The 19,074-nt window shown below is 34.2% G+C and overlaps 1 protein-coding gene across 1 annotated transcript; it reads right to left on the bottom strand.

Moving 5' to 3' along the window:
• On the bottom strand, positions 1-8,460 carry LOC136230273 (protein ECERIFERUM 16). Its single transcript, XM_066019292.1, has 5 exons — positions 8,194-8,460; positions 5,359-5,787; positions 4,316-4,428; positions 3,149-3,253; positions 1-813 (listed from the first exon to the last, which is right to left on the bottom strand). The coding sequence occupies exons 2-5, from the start codon at positions 5,729-5,731 to the stop codon at positions 166-168; spliced, it is 1,239 nt and encodes a 412-aa protein (XP_065875364.1). The 5' UTR covers positions 5,732-5,787; positions 8,194-8,460; the 3' UTR covers positions 1-165.
• Positions 8,461-19,074: the final 10,614 nt, after the last annotated feature.

The following is a 19,074-nucleotide window of genomic DNA, read 5'->3' as shown; positions in this document are numbered from 1 at the left end:
TCTGTTAAACATGACCTTTAAATTTATACCAAATGATACAATTTCTTTTACTCGTTCACTCAATTTCTACCTATCTGTCACCAAGTCAACGCGAGAGCTCTGTTGTTCATCCCTATATGTTAAAACAAAGTATACTTACAACATCAAACACAGCAAACAAGAAAATCAGATTGTATCTAACCATGAATCAAAATCATCCAAAACTTTGGACTTGGAAACAGACTGAGAGGATGTAGATTTAATCTCATTTGAGGTAGCCGTTGCTTTACCTAGATTACGCGGGTCGGACGAATTCGATGCTTCCTCAAGTAAATCATCTAGTTCGGTGGCAAAATTTATGGTTCTTGAAGAACTTGGAGCTGTTCCTGTGAATTGTGGCGGAGCTGTCAGAGCCTCTTTTTGTGAGGTACCAGGAGGATCAAGTAACTTGGTCTCATTAAACGTGTCGAGAAGCATATCCAGTTCTGCCTCGGCAGCTGTTGCTTCAATCACTGATAGTTTCTTACTCTGACCTGCAACAGAACTCGAGTTCAATTCTGATGGGGTTTCCACAGCTCGAGTTGGATGGGATTTGCTATCCGGTTTTGAGTTTAGATCATGTGTTGTCTGATTTAATAGATTCGATCCTTGAATAAATGAATTGGAGTTTTTCTGGACATTAACAGAGGACCATGATGATGTAGTCTCAGTATTCTGGTTTGCCACCTTATTGTCCCCGGATAAATCTTTTAATGTTGGTTCTTCTGAGTCGGTTGCACCAGTGTGCATTTGGTCCAAATCCGGCCTGTCAATTGTTGATCTGCGATCCTCAGTCTGTCAAATAAATCATTGTTATATTCAACATGAAATACTGAAATTAAGATTACAGACATCAAATTGCGAGACATTAATCCAACTTGACTAAAGCTTAATCCAAAACTAGAAAGCACCAGTTATAAGCATTAAGAATACTTCTTCTCCATATGATAAGACGAATATAGCTCAAGACTAGAAGTAAAAAGGGATAAGAGGCAAATTTAACCTTAACGATTTAGAAGAAATGCAGATTTAGCCCGTACGAAATGGTAAAAATTTAACCATAACATTTCCAGGCAGGAGCAAGAGATAATTTATGTCGCTGACACGACTTGATTTCACGGTTTTGTATGATGGTTCATGTTAGCCGACCCCGAATCATTTTAGGATTAAGGCTTTGTTGTTGTTGTTGTAGTATTTCAAGCAGGACCAATTTTAGCTCTACTGTCACCAAAAACTTGAAAAGATTAATTTGATTGTTATTTAATTGCCACATCAGACCTTCGAAACATCAATTATGCCTTAAGATATATAGTGTGTTACTATTAGAGAATATATTTAGTAGATAACTTTGTATCACACAGTTAGTTCCTCATATCTAGGCCTGTATCTAGATTAGTCATTGAACTCAACACAAACTATAATATTGTATAAATAGACAATTTACCATCAATAACAATTACGGAAGAATCCAATTTGTTACATGGTATCAGAGCTAACCTAATTTCTCTCCAACCCTAACCCTATCTTCTTCGGCCTTACCCGACCATCCCTTCCGCCGCCGCGGCTGCCATTGCCGCCGCCACCCGAAACTCCGTCTACCTCCCTTCTCTTCACCGGTAATTTCATAACCGATCCTTCCCCTATATCCTAAATAACGATCGACTCCATCAAATAGCCACCATGACGAACACATCCAACAACTCCAACAATTCTTCTACTGGACCCAATAACACAAACACTGTCAATTCTCACACCAACAATACCGAAACCACAGTTACAAACCATCCTTCCCTTACCGTTTCCAACATCTCTACATTCATCAAAATCACCCTTGACATAGAAAAAGGTCATTAACCCGCCTGGTCCGCCCTCTTCAAACTACACGCCAAAGCTTTCCAAGTCCTTGATCACATTATCCCTCCTCCCACTCCTACCGCCCTCGCCCAATCCAACCCCGATCTCTGGTCCCGTATCGATGCTGTGGTTCTGCAATGGATATACAGTACTATTTCAATTGACCTCCTTCTTGATCTTGGTCTCAATCTGTTAGCATCATCACCCACTCAATTGACTTCTTACACTGATGCTGATTGGGCTGGCTGCCCGGACACGCGCCGCTCCACTTCCGGCTACTGTGTCTTTCTCGGAGACAGTCTCATCTCTTGGTTCGCCAAAAGACAGCCTACGCTGTCCAGATCCAGCGCTGAAGCTGAATACCGTGGTGTTGCAAATGTTGTTTCTGAAACATGCTGGATCCGCAACCTTCTTCTTGAACTCGGTTGTCCAATTGCAAAATCCACCTTGGTTTATTGTGACAACGTCAGCGCTGTATATCTCAGTGGCAATCCTGTTCAACACCATCGCACCAAACATGTTGAGATGGATATTCACTTTGTTCGGGAAAAAGTGGCAAAGGGTGAAGTCCGTGTTCTACACGTTCCATCTCGTTATCAGATTGCCGACATTTTCACCAAAGGTCTACCATCACCTCTGTTCGAAGACTTCAGATCTAGTCTCAATGTTCGACGTCCGAACCCTTCGACTACGGGGGTGTATTAGAGAATATATTTAGTAGATAACTTTGTATCACACAGTTAGTTCCTCATATCTAGGCCTGTATCTAGATTAGTCATTGAACTCAACACAAACTGTAATATTGTATAAATAGACAATTTACCATCAATAACAATTACGGAAGAATCCAATTTGTTACAGTTACTAGTACAATTACAAAAAAAAAAAAAAAACATATTAAAATGCTAACTAAGTCCGCTATATACAAGTTAATCGCAATTTTTTTTTTGTTGAAGTGTCTAAAATATTTAGTGTGTTATTAATATAGTAACAAATAGCCAACTAAAATTTACGAAACTGTTTTAATTTATCGACGAACTTGTTGAATGTCTAATGTGATAGTTAAATAACGTTCAAACCAGTATTTTCAAATTTTCGGTAACGTGGGGCTAAAATTGATCTTGCTTGGAAACGTTAGAATTAAATTTGTATCATTTTATAAGTTAGGGCTGAACTGCAAATCTCCTAAAACGTTAGGGTTAAATTTCGCCCTTACCCCATGTAAAAATAAGCTATCCATGAGGTTTTCCAAATTTAATTGCAATGTCAAACATACCAGCTCTGGTGGTAAAAGGTCTGCTTCAATGAAAAGCCTCTGTGAAAGGGTCACTTTTTCCAGTTGTTCCGCCAGAGCATTCAAATTCAGGGAGACAAACTGCGCCTGATTTAAAAAACCATTGAGCAGGAAATAAACAGAACGTCAAAACTCAAAGATTTATACAAGCTAGGCCTAGAAAGTAAATCAAATAGAATGTGAAAAGTGGGTAAATGCGAAAAAGAAAGTAGAAACCATATCATTGGCCTATCCATTTGCAGATAACTGAATCAATTAATATAGACATATCTAAGTTCCACCAAACATTAAGCAAATAACCACAACTGGAAATCGTAATGCATCTGTAGTTGAGCAGAAATTTTGAATGAAAGTTTCCATCTGATGAATTTAATACTCCCTCCCTTACATTATATAAGTCATTCTAGGATGTTTCAAACAAATTAAGAAATACAATTAATATAGAGTCAAATTAATGAATTTACATTGGTTAACTTAAAAAAAAAATCTCTCATGGGCTGGGAATAAGCCTGAAATGTTCAAAAACACATAGATACATACAAAAATGCAATGCTTGGACTGAAAACTAAACTAAAAATTCTTGTAAAACTAGAACGGCTTGCATTTTGGAAAACTAGAACGGCTTATATTTTGGGGAAAAAAACCACTTTCTAAAACGACTTATATAATGGAATGGAGGAAGTAGTGAAATAAAATCTCAATAAATCCTGAAATGGTTTGCCTGAAATGATACCGAGCCCTTTATTTATGTCTTCAAGCTATCTCAAGTCAAATAAGCACTTTTATAGAAGAAATCATTCAAGTAGGTCCTACTCATCGACAAACCAATGGAAGTCGCTCGACTTTTTGTCACCACAAATTACTAGAAATTAATAATATAGGGGTGAACCCCTAGCTTCAATTACATGATACAAACATCTGGGCTTATCATGCTAGCAGTCTAATCTAACCTCTCTAGCAGTAGAAGTCAAAGAAAGGAGAGAATTACTTCTCAATCAAGAGTAAAACCCATAACAAGGAGCTCAAGGCTTTAAAGTTTTTGAATCACTAAATTTCTATTTCTGTCTAATTTTATCATATTTGGACCATTAAATAGTAATAGCACCAAAAGATAATGAAAGAGGGAAGGAAATATAAGCAATGAAATACCTCGGGGTTTCCAGTTGTTTCATCCTCCACAACAAAATTGTCATCCCCAATCCATGACAAAATGCCTTCTCCCCTGACTGAAAGAATTGGTCCCACTCCAATGTTAAAGTCACCTGTCACAACACACCATACACCAGTAATTTTTGTGATAACTGCTAAAAATCAATGCTCAACAAAGCCACTAAACGAGACATAACCAGAAATTCAAAACAGAACAGCCCCAAAGAAATGCTTAGAATCAACTGTCTAGATTAACTAATGGATTCTGAAAAATCTCAATCACAATATGATTTTTTCATAGCAGTATATGGGAATGGGATTGGGATCGGGATCGGGAACGCTCAACGCAATTATGCATACAGGAAAATGCTTACAACCTCTGCAGGTATACCATTAACCTTAGACAAGAAGTAACACAGGATAGCTAGCACATTAGGCACCATAAGTCATATCCATGCTCGATAAATAGTGGCAGTTAACAATAACTTACATATTTACTGGTGAGCAATAAGGTTTTACAAATATCACGACACATTAACATATAAGGAATTCAACTGATGATCAACATTTGGGCATCATTAATTCCGCATCGATTGAAGAGTTGAATTTTTAAAGAGAAGTAAAAGGGAATAGAAACTTTTCAAATCCCTAAGACCTGAATAAGATGTTAAAAAAGGGGGAAAAACTCCTAAAAGATACAAGGATAACTTTACCAATAAATCTGAATATTAACCTATTTGTATTCCTAAATAAACTAGATCTTGGGTCATCTCTAGATAGGAAAATACGCATACCTCTATCACAGGGTTTCCTCTAACATGCCTGAACACGTAAATTTAGGTGGAATTGCTATTAGACTTCCAATAAAATGTTATAAGCAACTTTTTATGAATGTGCCCGTGGACCAATGAGTCAAAGAACAACCTTAGAGTACTCCATTTGTGTGTTCTAATAGTTCTCAGCCATATATGGAATGTACAAAAATAAAATGCTGCCTAAGAATACAAATATCAATGACAAAGCATAGATCATTAAAAAAGTACCAGGAAAAATGTCATCCAATGAAAGAAAGCTGTCCAAGCCAGAATTAGATTGGTGCTGCGATTGAGCTTCAGCAATCAAGTGACGGTAGTCTGCTCCTTTACTCTTGGGAAAACTACTATCAGTGGCTTTATTCATACTGTCCCCGGATGGTCCTTCTGAACCTTCAAATTCATCCTCATAACGATCCCAATTGGAGGGGAGGGCAGACAGTTGAGCTTTCTCTTTAGCTTGCTTCCCAATTGCCTTGTTTGCACTTCCAACATTACCACTGGTGCCTCCAGATAAAGCTTTTGCTTTTTGAATAGCATGAGGCTTTTTGCTATGGTGGAGGGAGTGAGCCCTCTTAGATTTTGCTAAGGATTTTGCATCCATTTTTTAAAACAATGCTTAATGAAACATCATCTAGTATATTGCCAAATTTACCACCGCTGCACCATATAAATTCCAAAAATAAATTAAGGGTAATACACACACAATAGAAAATTAAAACTTTAGTACAAAGTAACGAAAAGGTGGTATAATGCATAAGATTCAAATTTTCAACAGATAGAAGAAGCTCCCTCCAGACTGACAGGGGAAACCCCCATGTTTTATCATATACATATATGTTCCTCCAAAGCTGCACGTATCATTGTAGTTTCTACATTAATTTTTGGCCTAATACATTTGTGCCCCCTGTACTTGGTCCAAGACTTCATCTGCTCCCCTGAACTTTCAAAAGTTTCAAATGACCCCCTATTTTTGTCCAATTGCACTCAATAACCTCCCAGTTCTCAATAGAATTTGTTGAATGTAGAAAATGGGAAACACGCTCTGCCACGTGTCAAAGTAATCACTACGTGTCAAAAAGAAAATCATAAGTCATATCCATGGGGCAGTTGAAGTTTTGGGGTAATTGAATACAATTGGACAAGAATAGGGGGTTATTGACTGTAATTGGACAAGAATAGGGGTTATTTAATGTACTTGGACAAGAATAAGGGGTCATTTGAAACTTTTGAAAGTTCAGGGGGGCAGTTGAAGTTTTGAACCAAGTACATGGGGTAACAAATGTATTAAGCCTTAATTTTTCAAGCCATAATCATCATACATCAAGAGTCATAAGACTCATAACTGATTCTAGAAGCATAACTTGAACAATATGAATACACCCAACAACCTTATTATGAAGGAAATAAATGAATTTCATGCTAAATATTGCATTTTGTGAATAGATTTCTGAGAAAAGAAATGATTCATCTCATCATAATCGGGTTAATACACAATTTTTCCCCTGTACTTCCTGCCTAGATACAATTTTGCCATTGAATTGAATTTTCTTTAATTAAACCCTTGTGTTTTTAAAATGAGAACACAAAACTAACTCTTGAACCAGCTGGAACGTGAATGTTTCAAATAATATTTGTCCCTATATTTCTTGTGCAGATGCAATAAACTTTTAATCATTTTTTATTAACCTTTTAAAAATCTCCATGTGTTTTATTTTATGAAAAAGAGGAATTTGCTCTCATCGTCATGTCTTGTTAAACCCTACTTTCCTCTGCAGCATTTCTTAAACCCTACACTTCTGTAAAAAGAGAAAAGGTCCCGAACGTGTCTCCCTCCTCCCTCTATTGGTTCAGAGAAAGAATGGAAGATAATATTGTTATACCAGTAGTAAATCAGTCATGCTTGGTATAGATGTTGCTCTTTTTTTTCTTTCTTTCACAAATTTGACAAAGTTATTGACCATATAGTTTTCCAAAGTATTTTATGTACTAATTCCAAATGCTTAGTTACATGGTCTGTTGCAGAGGACAACATTATCTAACAGATGTCAATAATTGCAAAATTTAGCAGTGAACAGGAGAATTGACCAACCTAATAAGCTTTTTCAATCATATAAAATCAATTATTATGACTAGTTAACCATCAATACTAAATTGATGAAACCATGGCCACTGTATAGACCAACATACAGATCAAATGAGACCCCAAAATGAACCAAACCCTAACTTATTTGATTGTAGTTAGGAGAAACATACAGCCTGATGTTAGATGATCTAGTTTCTAGATATTATGAATTTGGTAAAGGCCATGCTTACTTTGTTTTTAACAAAGTAAGCCTTACTTGGTGTGTTTCACCGTTGGATGAATTTTATACTCCATCATCCAATGGTGAAAATAACCAAGTAAGGCTTACTTTGTCAAAAACAAAGTAAGCATAGAAGGCACCTATGAATTTCCAACTCTGCAATCCAACCCTGAAGCAGAGGAAACTCAAATTTCACTCATAGACTGCTTCCATCTACTCCGTCGACTCTCTCCATCTCAGCCCATGCTATCAACAATCTCTCCAATTATGAATCCCTGATTCCACTATCCTTCATATCAATAGTAGTTCCTTTGATTCCGGAAAAGGGGATTAGGGGTTGATAGTCAGCGAGGCTGTGAGCGTTTTGGTGGAAATTTTGGACAGAGACACGACCTAGGAGTGGAAGATATCACCTCCGTGGTAAAGTGTTTGGGTGTTCATATTGGGGTTTGTGATTTAGAGGATTGGGTCTAAGATTTCCACTTTAATTTTGATTTCTGTATATTAACCCCATCATAATCCCACTAAAACTGACTAGAAGTTAACAATGACTAGCAGCTATGAATCAGATTACCCAAAACAAAAAAAAAAAAAGTGAAACCATAATAACATCAATTCATGAGAGGCACGACTAAAACCAGTGATTTTCCAACAACTCTACCAATCAAAACAAAATTAAAGCGATGAATTGCAAGATTTAAAAAATTGATAACAGTATATGTTTAAACAGTGAATCAGAAAACAGTTCAGAGCCGCTCACCTTTGTCTATTGTTATTCCCACTGCACATTCATCTCATCGGCGCATTTCCTGCGGAACAGAGAAGCTCCAAAAGGGCATCAGGTTGTGGCTCATATTGCAATTAAACATTGTTCATTGCAGCAGCAGAGCTAAATCTATCATAAATTAAATACGTTGAGTAGAGAATTGGCCAAGAGAATTCAAAGATTCAATCTTGATTTAATTAGGGCACGTAGAGAGAGAGCGAGAAGAAAAGCGCGCATGGAGAAATCTTCTCACTTTTTTTCCTTTTCTGTTTTTACAGTGCAACCATAACGACATCGTTTAACTTTATCCAGTACGGTGCTTATTACAATGGGCTTGGACCGATATGGCCCAAAATTATCGGAGCTGAGCTTCATTTATGTTGAGTAACATCGTAGCAAATTTAAACCTAATTTCTGTATTTACGCTTTAAATTTTGGAAACTAAGCTCCTATTTAATAACCAATTTCAACATTTAAAATTAATTTTTTTTTTTTGTTACAAAAAAGGCAAAGCACAAAGAAAACAAAGAAAAAAAACTAAATAAAACCTATTCTTCTGGAAGACCTGTCTAACCGGTCATTCTCAAGAATAGCCTGAAGACCTACAGGAGGCACATCATACTCATGATAGCCCAACGAAAACTTCCCTGCGAAATTTACCATCCAGTCGACAGCCTGATTGCCTTCACGAAACACATGCATTATTTTGACGGTCCAGTTTCTTTCATAGAGTAATCTGTATTTGTGGATGAGCCAGGCTTGGGGGAGATAGTCCCCCGTCTCACCCTCCATTGCCTTTACCACTTCCAATGAGTCCACTTCGAGAATAATGCTTCGGTACCTTTTGACCAAGCTAGTGTTAACCCATAAAATACTCCCCACAACTCAGCCAAAAGCGTCGAACAACTTCCTAGACTTGCACAGAATCCGCCTTTCCACTGTCCATTATGATCCCTGATCAGACCTCCAGCAAGTGCGGTGCCAGAACCACACTTGCTCGCCCCATCTGAATTTATCTTTACCCACGAAGCCTCCGGGGGTACCATTTCACCCATTGCTCAACTCGCTGGGCTGAAACAGTTGAAGGAAATTCCTCCATTGCTTTAACATACTCTTGCGCCCTTGAGCAAATAAACTCTGCTTGATTGCCCCGGAAAGGTTCTCCTCCGAAAACATAGTTGTTTTGCCACCTCCAAATCCACCACAGAGCAAAAACAAACGTTGTCCGCCAACTGATACCCCTGATTAATTTTTTTTCCCGACATATTCTTGTCCAGCCACTCTACTCGATCCAAACTGAAGAACAATGGCGCAGCGCAATTTGGAATTAAATCCAGCCAAACCACACGAGCTTCCATACAGTCCTTAACGCATGAGTCATCGTTTCATGCTATCCACATTCCTGGCAATCCCCAGAATCTGCAATTTGACGCCTAAGACGATTAGCGTTCGTCATGATGCTATTGGGTTTAAGTTTGTTTGATAACACAACTTAAATATTTCAGTTGTGTCAGAAAATCATTTATTCTGATAAATCAAAAGATTTAACTTAAAATTTTAAGTTGAACATTATTAACTAATATTTTTAAATTCAGTACTTATATTCAGTATTTATCAAACAATTATACCATTTAATATTTTCAGCATTTATAATATTTGACACTTCATTTTTATTTTATCAAACTCCACCTAAGTGTAGAAATTCAACTGATAATAAATTGAATTCAAATTCTGTAGCAGTAGGTTTGGACCGCCGCAAAAGGAGTCACGACTTGTTGAAGGGACTTGCTCTTCGAGACAATTTACTTTGCATGCAGGCATGTAATGAACAACGTGTTGAGTTTGAAACTGATGCAAAAGTTGCTGTGGATGGTATAAATTCGGTAAAATTTGACCTATCTAAGTTTGGTTCTGTTATCTAGAACTGCCGTCAGATTCTTTTAAATTCAACACTTCTTTGAAGCCCCAGTGGTACAGCAGAATTGGCAACTAAATCGACGTGACGAAGCGAAGAGTTTCGTCTGGTTTGCTTGGTAACACTGGAGAGATTAGACGAGTGAGAAAATAGATAGGCTAGCTAAAGACTCAGAAATGGCATCAACAGCACCTCCGTTCAAAATACAGGCTTTTTAGTCTCATTTGATCCAAAGGCTTAACTTATTATAGTCTCAACACACCGCCATACGCGAATCTCATATGGATTTAAAGTGTATACAATACAAGCTTATCTTGATGTGTGATGAAATTTTATCAATAAATGAGATAGCAAAGATTAAATGGCGACTTGGTCTAAACGACTCTGATATCATATCAAGAAATAATTTAAATCAAAAGCTTAAACTGATATTTAGAATTCAAGAATAACTCTTATCATTATCTCTTATACCACACCACGTGTCTGTTACAAGGAGGCGCAAAGCCCCGAAACAAAAAAAAAAAGGAAAAAAAAATCTAGGCTTAATACATTACCAGCTCCATGAACTTGTCCAAAATAGTAGATTAACTCTCTGAACTTTGCAAGTGTCTCACCAACTCCCTAAACTTGCTTATTTCGTATCACCAGCTCCCTAAACTTGTCTATAAAAGTGGATTAGCTCCCTAAACTTCGCAAGTGTCTCACCAACTCCCTGAACTCGCTTATTCTGTAACAACTAAATATAATAACTTATTAAACCTAAATTCTAAAAATACATTTTCATCTATTCGAGAGGTAATTTTTTCGCTTTTCCCACTTTTCAACCTATTATAAGAGTTAGTGTTGCAGGTTTGAGACATTGAATGGATGATGATCGAGAGTTAGTATTATGGTTTTTATATTTAATTGTTACGGAATAAGCAAGTTTGAGGAGTTGGTAAGACATTTGTAAAGTTCAGGAAGCTAATCTACTTTTATTGACAAGTTTAGGGAGCTAGTGATAAGAAATAAGCAAGTTTAGGGAGCAGGTGAGACACTTGTAAAGTTCAGGGAGCCAATCTACTATTTTAGACAAGTTCAGGGAGCTGGTGATGTATTAGGCTAAAAATCTACATCTAAACCTCATGATTCAAAATAGATCCAACATAATATTCAAAGAAAATATTACCGATGTGTGCAGGAGGTAGAACAACTTAGCTCAATATTACGTAGATATTGTCCGTTCTGACCCAAATCCAATATCTTAGGACTCACGACTTTAAAACTTGTCTACATGTATTGAATACACACCTTACTAATAAGTTCAATCACTCTCTCCATTTCTAATATCAGGTCAGTTCATTCATGCCCCATCATCTTTTTGATCTGCTCCTTGCTTAAGCCTTTCACCCCGATGCATATCATACCATACCCATGATATCCAAAGAGAAAAACCCAGCATAATTAAACTTATGTTAAATATTAATTATGTTAACTAGTAAGGAGAATGCATGCTTATTAAGTGGTGGCAGCGCACACGTAAAAAGATATAAGCAAGTGGATTTCCAACTAATTAATTAATTAGGACTCCATTACCATGCCAATGCCAAACCCTCAATCAATCACTTTTATTTTTGTGATATTTTTATGTAATTAACAAGTGCATTACAAAGCATATGGTCAAGTTTCCCATTTCAATCTTTCCACTAATTAAAATCTTCAATGTTGAATGATTAGTAAAAGTGATTGTTTTTACTAAGCATTCAACATCGAAATACCTTCTCTCCAAACAAGATCCAAAACCACGATTATTTCTTTGCAGTCTTTTATTTCAAAAGTTTGATACGTAAATTAGCTAGAGAAAATAAGGAAAGTGAGAACTTTGCAGTCGATCATTTATTCCATTTAGAAGAAAACAAGTAGAATGAACAAGAAGACATGATAGATACATTCCCCGATGAACAACTTTACATTACTTAGGTAAATTCTACTCAATGGTTTGCAGACATAACTAATCCCCCAAATATTTATATTACTTCTGGGAGGAAGCTTTTTTGTTTAGATTGTACGCAGATGAAATGATAAGATGTTGTGTAGCACAAGAAGATTATTTCCAATATTCGCATGTGTTATCACACTACGTAAGTTGGAGGACACTTTGGAGCAATTAGGATCGTTGCAAAAAAAAATTGCAATGAGGTTTTACTGGTCATACTTGTTTCAAGGATGCGCACGGATTTGTCTCCAAATGTAATGAATGTCAGAGAGTAGGTACCATCTCTTCTAAAAATATCATACCGTTGCTCAACATTATGGTATGTGAAATCTTTAATAAATAGGGATTGATTTTATCGGTCATTTTCCATGTGCCTATAGAAACAAGTATATGATAGTGGTTGTTGACTATGTGAAAAAATGGGCAGAAGTCTAGCTACCCTTACAAATGACTCCCGGGTAGTTGTTCATTTCTTAAAGCAACCGTTTTCTAGATTTGGTATTCCGATAGAAATTATAAGTAATCAAGGTACTCAATTTTGCAATGCCCAATTTGAAAATTTATTGAAAAATCTATGATGTTATCTGTTAAGTAAGTTAAATGCGAAAGATATATTCCATGCATCTTAAAATGTTATTAAATAATTCAAAAACAGATTAAAAATGAAGTTATTACTTGATCAACTATAAAACTTATATTCTCTAATATTAGGACCACATACTCCGATTTTGATCGTTTTACTTTTTTTAAGACGCGTACAATACATCTTCTGTATTTAACTTGCTTTTTTACAACCGAGCGATCAATTGATTACATTTTGTGCAAATTCATGGGCTAACTGAATATTTTATGTAAGTTGAGGGAGTTATTAGGATATTTTAAAAGTTCAAGGGTCAATCAAATTTTTTTGATAAGTTAAACAAACAAAATATATTAAGCCTTAAAGTATTGCATAATAAAGCTCAATAACTGTTTCAAAAAAACAAAAAAAGCTCAATAATTTGAAAAATATTTGAATAACTATTTTTCTATTTTTCTTTTTGCATGTTTAATTAAAGGATTAATACATTTTGAGTCCCTTGAATTTAGTACCAAAAATAAATTAGTCCTTTAAATTTATAAAATATATTATTAGACTCCTAAATTTGTGTAAAATAACATGATTAATTTTCTAAATCCACATGACAATATATATCATTTTAAGCAAGTTCAGAAGGTTAATAGATCATTATAAGCAAGTTCAAGTAATCGACAAGTGACTTTAGGACTTGTTTGGTTCACATGCTTTTGTTTGTTATTTGCCTTTGATGATAGATAGTAGATATTACTATTAGTTGGTTTTTCTGGTAAGAAACAGTTGTTTCGTAATTTTAGCAAACATTTTTTTATCTCATGTTTATAATTAAAAGCCAAAAAATAGTTTCGAAAAATGGAACTAAATGGGTATTTAAATAAGTTCAGAGGTTAAACAAACACTTTATAAATTCAGAAGGACAATCGTTGTTGTTGTTGTTTTTTTTTTTTTTTTTTTTTGCGAAGCTGAGAAGGCTCTCGATGTATTAAGCCATATTAAATGAATAATAAAATTAAAAGCTTACAAATTTATTAATTTTTTGTAGATGCAGAGGCCATGATGAAACTTTGTACCATGCTCTTAGGGACTACTCTAAGAGTAAAGAGGTGTGGAAGAAAATTCTCCCACACCACATTCTCTCTTCCTTCCTTGTCCACTCTGAGTATGACTGGTTCTCTGATGGTGTTAATGGGAAATTACTGGCTAACATGGAGCATGGTGACATTTTCTTTGCTATCATCTGTCACCAAATTTGGAAGTGGAGGAACGAGGAGAGTTTTGGTGATAAAACTATTTTTATTCCTAACTTATCTGAGTTCTTCTCGAAAAAACTCTCTATTATTACTAAGAGTTTCAAAGGGGACTCCCTTGTCAGGTCTATCCAGAAAAGAGATGTCCACCTCGTTAGATGGAGCAGGCCGAGAGATGGGGTGGTGAAGTTGAATATGGATGGCTCCTGCCTTAACAATGGAAAGATTGCTGCTGGAGGTGTTCTTAGGGATGCGGGGGGCGCCTGGCTGTCTGGGTTCACCCAGAATCTAGGGTTGGGCTCTTCCTTTTCTGCGGAGCTTTGGGGTATTCTCTCTGGTATCAAGCTTACCAAGAGTCTGGGTGTTAAGAGGTTATCTGTGGAGTCTGATAACATGAAGGCCATTAAAATGATTTCTGATAATCATGCTATTTGTCTTAATAGCCGCAACCTTATCAAAGCTATTAAAAGGCTTTGCTCTTCCTTTGAGTTCTTAAAGTTCAGCCACATTTTCAGAAAGCAAAACCGGGTTGCGGATCGCTTGGCGGCGGCTGGTCATGAGGGGATGTTAGGCGTTACTACCCTTTCTGATCCTCCTACCTTTCTCTCTTCTCTTCTTTTAGAGGATAGGATTGGGGTTAGCTTTCCTAGGCTAATCCCAGGTTAGTTGTTCTTTGTTTGTTTGTTTTTTCCTTTCTGTTTCTACCAAAAAAAAATTAATTTTTTGTAGATTAAATTATTTGTCTCCAAATTAATTTATTCTAGAATAAGGTGTAAAAATATCTTCAATATTGACAGTCAAGATCAATTTTTACCTCTAACGTCTAAAATGATGCAATCTTACCTATACGTTAGTAAGTTGGGTCAATTTGAGAAATAATTCTTCAAAGTGTCTACTCATTCATGACTCTTGTCATCTATACTTCACATGTGCGCTATTTTATCACTCATTAGTACAAGATCACAAATATATGAATACACGTGAAAAAATAAAAAAATAAAAAATCCAAACATTTTGCCAAATTTAAATCATAAAAAATGTAAAAAAAATAGAATATCTTTATTTTATAAGGATTTCTGAAATTTATACAACTTGCTAATATTATAAGTAAAATTATTCTTTGCTTTAAAATTAAAGGTAAAATTACATTATTTTAGAGTTACGAGTAAAATCGCTAGAGTTTTTCTTCATATTATCCTTTATTCTAATATTTTAATCACTTAACTTTACTTTACAACAAAAGAATTATTTAAACTCCATTAATGTGTAGTAATAAAGTTTAATTTTAGTAGAAACTATTAAAATATTTGACAGTTTAGTAACTTTATCCTTTATCCTTTTCCCTTATCCTTTTCCTTTTAAATTTAAGTTTCATTTCTGGAAACTTAATTTTAGTTGGAAAATAAGTTTTAAACATATTCATAGAAGTGCTGCTACAAATACTCTGTCAAGACTATATATTAATATCAGCTGGCATTACTCTTCTTGTCAAGACTATTTTGTGAAATTACTTCATTCTTTTAGTGTGTAGATAACATCTTGCTGTAATAATGTCCATGGTTTTTTTTGCTGCAGGCAGGCAGGCAAGAAACTATCAGAATTTTGTTGTTATGCACTCTGCTATGGCTTCCAATCAATTGGATTTCCTATGTCACTATTGCTGATACGAATACCAAGTTAGGCCGCCTCTTGCATGATCTGCACATGAAAATAATTAGCGTTTTATATCATACTCATCACAAAATTCATTTTATAAGCAAAATAGTGAAGTACCTGAATGTGAAACCAATAAGCAAACAGGAGATAACACTGCTGGTTCTGGAGGATATCGAGTAGAGTATAAAAAGCTAGCCCAAGAAACATCGGCTTCTGATTCGGGATGGTGGTGTATTGGGATAAGGATTTCAGAACGTAATTTGGGATGTTTTTCCCTTGGTTCTTCAGTCACAACTCTTGACTCTAGAGACTGAAAAATGTCAACGAGAGAGTAGAGAAAAAAGAAAGCCAGCAAACCCATGGAAATCTGTAGCGCCTTTAAAAATAAATCTGATAGTAAAAAATAAAGTTAGATTAAGTATTGGATACAAGAAGATTAAAGAAATTCAAGTGAATTGGGACACTTACGAGCTACGTCTTGGAGCAAGTTTGAAGGTCCCGTTGTTCCTCCAAACATATGAATTTCCCTACATTAATCAATGACACAAGAAGCGTAGTCAAGATATCTAATTACGACATTAATCAAATTGTATACGTAGAGTGATGAAAATTCATTGTGGTATAGTGTGATTGTTATAATGAGTTTATTTCAAAAATGATTGTTATAAAATTCATTAGTTCCAGAAAAATGGGAAATGTTTCAATGAGTTTCAGGAAGCTTTTTGTCTACCCGACAAGGATGGAGACTGTAATTAATTGATTCTTCTTATTATTTTTTTTGTAGGAATTAATTCTTCTTATTAATTTGCTTAATTAATTCTTAATGGTATTACACTCATTTAGGTCCCCAAACTAAAGAGTCAAAATCAATTAGGACCTTAAACTATCAAAACTATCAATCAAGTCCCTAAACTAAACAAAAATCATCAATTAAGTCATCATCGATATAGACTGTAATAATCTCTATGTTGGTTTGAAATGAGCTTGAGTAAGAGGGTCTGAAACTATTCAACGGAATGATCTTCAATGAGGCATTAATTGATGATTTTTGTTTAGAATGGGAATTCAATTGATGATTTTTGGTTAGTTCAGGGATCTAATTGATGATTTTGATAGTTTAAGATCCTATTTGACTTTGAAATCTTAGTTTAAGGATCCAAATTAGTATTATTTCATTCTTAATTTAATTGATTTGATGTTAATTAGATCGGATTAACTTGCTACTGCAATAAAGTCAATTGAACAAAATCCTTCTGAAGAAGAATTGAGTTTTATGATTAATAAAGTTGATATTGATGGTAATGGAAGCATTGAATTTGAAGACTTCTTGAATAAGTTTTTACTTTTGAAACTCAAAGAACTTGATTACTCAATTAAAATTTATTTATGAAAATTATAAAAAATTTATAGCTAAAAACTAAAAAAAATGTAAAAATATTATAATTTTTAGCGAACACGTTAAAATGATGAAGTTTCAGCATACTGGAGACAAAAAATATTGGACAGTCCAAACAAGCTGGACTTTGAAAAATTATTCTCAACCGCATAGTTAAATTTAGCTTCCAGATATGGATTCTTAGCTCCATCACCGGTAACCGTCCCTTTTAAAGATGGTTTCCAGCAGTTGGAATTCGTTAGAATGATGCTTGCTTTTTAATTTAATCTCATTATTATACTAATCAATTCTATTTAATTATCATGATTACTTAAAACTCAAAGATGTATTTTTTATGATATAATAAATATGAGAAATTTATATATAAATTCACATTTGAAAAACTACCCATAATTATGTTAAGTCCTAATTTTGATTTATATCAAACTGATAAAATCTTTTCGTTTAATCTATTTTAACCTTTAATAACTCACTTAAATTTTTACTTTCTATGCAAAGATTATCTCTCTTTAATTTTTATGACTTAATTAGTATTATTTGCATTAATACTAAATTTCTCTCTCTTACCATAAATAAAGGCAAATTTGAAAAAATATTTCTAAAAGTACATTAGCAAGACAAAACGACATATAAAAAACAACAAATTAAAAAGGCTAAAATATCATATGATAAAAAAAACTGAGGGAATGGATTATTAATCATACCAAATCATGAGGCCAATAAGTGAAAAAGCTGAAGCAATGAAAAAGAAAATAACTGCCAGCAAATCATCTACATCATATGTGAATGGAAAGAAATTGTTGGCCCTCAGAGAAGCTGAACAATCCTTAGCACGTTTCATATTGTTGATGGAAAAATTAGAGTAGATTGAAGAACATATTGGAGAAAGATGTAAGGAATAAAAAAAGAAATGAAAAAAGAAAATAGAGAGAAAAAGATAAAAATGAAGTAGAAGAGCGAGATTCAAAATAAAGAATTGTTTAGAGAATAGATTGAAGAATGAGAGAATAGAATAGATAGAGATGTGTGTTAGTATGAGAGTGAATCTCTATTTATAGGCAATGGAAAGGTTAGAAACGTAATAATGTAAAATGAGTTTAAGGTAAAAAAACCATTTAAGCATTTATAAACAAATTTAAGGTAAGAAAATCATTTAGGCTTTGTTTGGTAAAGAACTTTTTGGAATAAAATTAGAGGTTTTGACTAGTCAAGCCTCTAATAGTAGTTTTTGGTCAATAGAGGTTTGAACTAATTTATTAAGTCCAAAAAGCTAATTTTAAAAACTTCAGTTTTTTTACTTCAAAAAAAAAACGTCAGTTTTAGGCGTTTTTTCAATTAGCTTATTGCCTCATCTTTTTTATTACCATTTTACCCATATAATTACTACCTTTGAATCCCCAAATAAATGCTTTACTATATCCTTATATATCATTTTACTCAAACAGCTATTAGCAATTATCTAAGTTTTACCAAACAAATTTACATAATCAGCTAGTCAAATCAAATAACCAAAATAGTAATCAACTAACAGCTAATGTAATCAGCTATCAGCTAACAGCTATTTGCCAAACAGAGCCTTAAACATTTATAATTTTTTTAAGGTAAGAAAATCAATTATTCTATTAATGATGTTTGACCCAATTAACTATCTTTTTTAATATACAATTTATTATAGGACTATGATAAATGGATAGAAGAAATAAAAATAAAATAGATTGAATCGGATTTTTATAATTTGAAATATCATAACTACCCTTAATAAATATATATTTTTATTTTTTTATTTTTATTCATTTTTTAATTTGTAATTTTTAAATTCTCTTAGAAATTAGTGTTAAATTATTGTAACTTCCAATTATTTGAAATAATATTTAGTCGAGTATATATTTTTGAGTATATATTTTTTTCGTTCAAAAGAGCAATCACAAAAATTGAATACATTCCTTTCTCAAATACATTCCATGGACACGGTAGACGTATAATTATATGGATAATTTTTTTTGAAACAATATGAATAATTCTTTTTAACCATAACATAACATCTGATTTATCTATAGAATTAAAAAAAATGTTTTAGTTATCTTTTTAATTATTGGAACTATATAAGTA

Source organism: Euphorbia lathyris, chromosome 5 (assembly GCF_963576675.1).
Source record: "Euphorbia lathyris chromosome 5, ddEupLath1.1, whole genome shotgun sequence".
Classification (NCBI taxonomy): domain Eukaryota; kingdom Viridiplantae; phylum Streptophyta; class Magnoliopsida; order Malpighiales; family Euphorbiaceae; genus Euphorbia; species Euphorbia lathyris.
The sequence above is the reverse complement of the archived record's forward strand: the minus strand, read 5'-3'. Positions and strand labels throughout refer to the sequence as shown.